This window comes from Acomys minous (genome assembly GCF_964271855.1).
Source record: "Acomys minous genome assembly, chromosome: 20".
NCBI lineage: Eukaryota > Metazoa > Chordata > Mammalia > Rodentia > Muridae > Acomys > Acomys minous.
In genome coordinates, this window is record NC_140502.1 from 23262499 (window position 1) to 23267838 (window position 5340).

General features: G+C 58.8%; 1 protein-coding gene across 1 annotated transcript; it reads left to right on the top strand.

Moving 5' to 3' along the window:
• The first annotated feature begins 338 nt into the window (after positions 1 to 338).
• On the top strand, positions 339 to 3989 carry SERTAD1 (SERTA domain containing 1). The gene is made up of 2 exons (XM_084770914.1): positions 339 to 501; positions 2895 to 3989. Exon 2 carries the CDS (start codon positions 2895 to 2897, stop codon positions 3618 to 3620), a length of 726 nt encoding a protein of 241 aa, XP_084627040.1. The 5' UTR covers positions 339 to 501; the 3' UTR covers positions 3621 to 3989.
• Positions 3990 to 5340: the final 1351 nt, after the last annotated feature.

Here is a 5340-nt window from a genome sequence, read left to right on the forward strand (position 1 = left end):
ACTTTGTCTCTCACCATCACCACCATCACCACCACCACCGCCCCCACCTTCTCCCATAAGCCATACGTTCTCCCAAAAACCACACATGAAATGACCGGCCTGTATTTTACAGACCGCAAAGCCCCCTACCTGTCACTGCCCCACAGGGGAAGAAATCACCACTAGCATTTGTCCCTTTGGGCAGTCGGTCTGTCCCGTCCCCCCCACGGGCATGCGCTTTTAGAGACAGCCTGCTCCCTGCTCTTGGAACCGCCCCCTTTCAGGCCCCGCCCACCACCACCAATCAGGGGCCGAGCCCTGCGCTGGGGGCGGGGCCGCCACGCGAGTGGGCGGAGCCTAGGGATAGTCGAGTGTCTGGAGTCGTGCGCCGGAGTCAGAACGGCGTCTACCGTCCCGGGTGTCGGTTGCCGGAGCCGGGCGAGCGAGCGATGCTCCTGCCGCCGCTTCCTGATTGGCTGCGTGTGGCTCCCTCTTCGTTCTGATTGGCGGCGAGTGATCTGGGTATGTAAATGAAGGGGCCTGGTTGGCGGGGGTGGGGGGGTGGGGGGGGGGGACGGTGGTGGTGAAGACTTGGGTACGGGCGACCCGGTTCTCTAGCGTGTTCGATCCCCCGGTTAGGTAGATGCTCACCGGGGCTGTCCGGGATCGAGGCGGCCAGGGGCCTGTACGTGTCGCCTTCCCGGGCCGGGCCGGGCTAGGTGAATCACGCCGGAGCCCGAGAAGGGGGCGGAGGCGCCGGCTCCCTGGCTCCGGCTGCGTGACTCACCCGCCCCCGCCGCCGCCGCTGCCGCCGCCGCCGCTCCGGGAGGAGCCGCCTCCGCTGCCTTCCGGAAGCGAGGGGAGGTCCGGATCGCTGAGCGGGCCCGTGGGGGTCGCGGCTCTCAGTGGCCCCGGGGAGGCAAAGGCGTCGGGACTGTGGGGAGTGGAGAGGTTCCCGGGGTCAGTGGGGCCGGAGTCCCCGGGGAAAACCCAGGCCCGGGGATCCCGGCCGTCGCTAGAGGGCGCCGGGACTCGGGCTGGCGGGGGTGCGGGGTGAGGGGAGGAGGCGGAGTCCGGGGGTGCTGGGGGGCGGGGGTGGTGGTGGAGGAGGCTGAATTCCTGCGGTTCCCGACTCCCGGGTCTTTCGCGTAAAGGGCAAAGACTGGATTTTTAGTGTAATGCCAGGTCTAGGCAGTTTTTCCCGGGGACTGAGACCCTGAAGCTTTTGTGTCCCCTCTCCCGGTAGATTAGCTTTTATGCCCGCCCCCCCCCGGCCCCCCAACGCTAGCCCTCTCACTCTGGAAGAAAGTACCGATTTTCAAAACTTCTGTCAATGGCTTTATTCCCGCGGCCCTCCAGGGCTGACCCCCCCCCCCGACCCCCGTGAGCCCTCTTGACTCAGTCAAGTTCAGAATCCACCACTTCCTTGAGCGACTACTAAACAGCTTAGGCTTTAAACTCAAGCGGCCAGCATCCGAGCGGCTGCAGCAGCCTCGGAAAGGCAGCTCAGGCCCCCACTTGTATCCGTAAACTTCCTCGGCCGACGCTGCCCCCCCACCACCAACCAGCCTTCTCCTAGGCAGCAGCTAACCGGGATCCCCCTAGTGGGGCCGGCTAACACCGCCGCTCGTCATCTCCCTGCCTCGACGCCCCCCTCCAGGACTCTGCCCTGTCACTGAAAAATCCTAGCCTATTATTCCCGCCCGCTCCTCCTCAGGCCTGCGCCCCACCCCCACCGGGACTCCTCCTGTGTCACTGCGCGCCTGCTCCTTGTGGGTTTTTCTCAACCTCCCCCCACCACCACCCCCACCACCCCCCAGTTTACCTCTCCCGGTCTTTCTTTGGCCCGGCCCTGGTTCTCCTTAGCCTACGCTACATACACGCACACGTCTGGGCTCAGCACCAGTGTTACCTTCCTTTAAAAACAAAAAAGCTGCCTTGACTACCTCCAGGACGGCACCTTCCTACCACTTTGTGTGCGTTAGCTGCAGTTGATTACGTAGTTTCCCATACAGAGCGGCTACTCTTATGTGTAAGGTGGCTGCACTTGCAACCAAGAGGTGGCACACACCTGCGATCCTAACCCTGGGGAGACTGGGGCAGGAGGATTGCCTGAAATTAGGCGGCCAGCCTGAACTGCAGTGTGAGGCAGCCCGGTGTCAACACAGCAACCCCCCCAAAAAAGTACTTATAAATAAGTACTAATTGTGTGGCTTAAGAGTTTGCTCTTCGTACAGAAGACCTGAGTTCAGGTCCCAGCACCCACATCGGATGGCTCACAGCTGCCTGTAACCCCAGCTCTAGGGGCTCCAGCAGCTGGCTTCTTTGGGCATCTGCAGTCGCTCACACACACACACACACACACACACACACACACACATACACACACACAGTTTAAAAGTACTAGTACCTATGTTGCAAGGGCTTTTCTTTTTCTTTTTCTTTCTTTCTTTCTTTTTTTTTTTTTTTTTTTGGTCGTTGTTGTTTGGCTGGTTTTTCGAGACAGTGTTTCTCAGTGTAGCCTTGCCTGCCTGCTTTGTACTTCGGGCTGGCCTCAAAACTCACAGAGATGCACCTGCCTCTGCCTCTCGCCTCCCAAGTGCCGGGATTACAGGCGTGTTCCACCACACTTACCTGGTTCTTTTAATCTAATCTGTAATGCAATTTATAATGTAGGTGCTATCAGTATTTTAGAAGTTCACTGAGGGGGCCCGGGGAGAGGTGTAGCAGAGTCGGTAGAAAGTTTGCTTTACATGAAGGAAGCCCTAGGTTTCATCCTCAGCAAGAATTGGCTTAGAACCCCTAGACTTGGAGGCTAATTGACTTGTCAGGATCACACTGACAGCGGTGGTCAGTGCCGGGTGCGAAGGGACGGTTGGCTTTTCCATAACTGAGTGGCTCCTTCCTCCCTACAGATGATGCTGAGCAAGCGGCTAAAGCGAAAGCGGGAGGAAGAGGAAGAGGAGGAAGAGAAGGAAGTCCTCTCTGTGGATTCCTGGTGGTTGGATCAAAGCCACCCAGGGGTGGCGCAGACCCCTCCGGCCGTGGCTTCCAGCTCGCTCTTTGACCTCTCGGTGCTCAAACTCCACCACAGCCTGCGCCAGAGCGAGCCGGACCTCCGGCACCTGGTGCTGGTGGTGAACACGCTGCGGCGCATCCAGGCGTCCATGGAACCTACTGCGGCTGCCCTGACACCTGTGCCCGTGTCACCCCCGGCCCCCTCTGTGGCAGATAGCCTTCTGGCTAGTTCAGACGCTGGCCTCTCAGCCTCCATGGCCAGCCTTCTGGAAGATCTGGACCATATTGAGGACCTAAACCAGGCCCCCCAACCCCAAGCTGAGGACGGGCCTCCGGGCCGGGCCGTAGCCGGTGTCCCACCCACCCTGGGATCCTTGGACTTGTTAGGCCCAGCCACTGGCTGTCTGCTGGACGATGGGCTGGAGGGTTTATTTGAGGACATTGATACCTCCATGTATGACAGCGAACTCTGGGTACCGGCCTCTGAGGATCTCAAACCTGGCCCTGAGAATGGTCCAGCCAAGGAGGAAACCCCAGAGCTGGACGAGGCTGAGCTAGACTACCTCATGGACGTACTAGTAGGCACACAGGCACTGGAGCGGCCGCCGGGGCCTGGGCGCTGACCTTTAGACCCAGGGATGGCTGGCATCTTGACTTGAGCCTAGTGGGTAGACCAGTCCACCTTGGCATGCCACGGGTGGCTTTCCCTCACATAAGAGGGCCAGGGCCACTTTGGAGAGACAGTACTGAGTCCTGGGCAACTTCGTATCCAGCTGTCACCTGTCCTAACCGGGGAGGGTGTTGAAAGTAAGTCCCCAGTGGTGGAATGACAGGACCCAGTGACTGCAGTGTGTTCCAGGCGGGAGTTTGCACTGATCGCCACCCCACCCCACCGTGGGATAATAGTCTGGGCTATCCCATCCCATTATCCCCAGTGTGGGAAGAGACCTCATAATTTTTTTGAAATTAAAAACAGCTTTGGGAAATAGCAAGTCTGTGTGTTTCTTTACATCTGTACTGACCTGGGATGAAATAACATCAAACTCGGCGACATCCTCCCCCTCGCAGCTATAGTGGAATAAAATGCACCCACCCCCCCACCCCCCCAAAGTAACCTCTGAGCAAAGCTTTCAGGAGATCTCCTTAAATAAAGGCAGGACCTTCAGGGGCAGGCAGCTTTAAAAGCAATCCAGGTCCGGGCAAGCCGGGGCCACCTGCCTGCCTGAGCGCAGCGCTGGGCCTTGGCCGGAGCCGGGAGTCTGCGGCCGCCCCCGCGGTCCAGCTGCATTCCTGGCCGAGCTGGGAGGGGCCGCACACTCACAGCCCTGGCACGGGACCCAGGCTGCGTCCTTCCTGGCGGCCGTGGGGGCAGGGCAGGGCGCAGGGCAGGGCACGGCCCGGGGAACGGAAGGATGGTGGGGAGGGTTGGGAGGGAGGAGCCGGGGGGGGGGGCGGGCTGGACTGCCACCCAAAGGGCAGGACTCATCCTGAATCCGGGGACAGCGACACCGGAGGGCCACTCCTGTGCCTCCCCCAGGGGCCGGAAGCGCCAAGACTTACTTGGACCGGGGTGGAGCTGGAGAGGCGGGAGCTGCTGCGCGCAGCCCCAGGGGCCGGGAAGGGGCGGGCGGAGCTTGGCTTCCTGGAGGAGCGGAGGAAGCTTTGCCCATTTCTGGAAGTGGCCGAGGTGGGCTACCAAGAGAAGCAGATGGACATAGCTTCGGGGAGCTAGTGCCAAGTTAAGGATCCTCTAGGCTCCTGAACCCAAATCCTGGAGACTCCCATGCCTAGACCACAGGACATTGACGGCCCCTGGCCAAGACCTTAGGAGCCTGGACTGAGCTCTGCTGCGCCACCTTGTGCCTGGTCTGGAATCTACGAAGTAACAGCGATCTTTCTGATGTGGGTCTCCCGCTTTTTTTAAATTTTTATTTCTTTTAATTTCTTAATTTTTTTTTTTTAAAGATGAGGTTCATGTGGCAGGCGGATCTATGTGAGTTTGAGGCCAGGCTGGTCTACAAAGCGAGTCCAGGACAGGCTACACAAAGAAACCTTGCCTCGAAAAAACAAAAATAAATAATTAATTAAAAGATGAGGCTCTTGTATCCTAGGATGGCCTCTAGCCTACTCCCGAACCTTCTGCCTTCCTTCACCTCCTTACAAACTGGGATTACAGAAATGTGCAAACTACAGTTCTTGAGATAAGATTTCGGGTTGGCCTTGAATTTATCATCTAGCCCAGGCTGACCTCAGACTTGCTGCTGTCCTGTGCCACTACCCCAGGTATTAATTGTGGGGTTTTTTTTGGGGGGGGGGGTAGGGGTTGTTTTGTTGTCCTGAAAC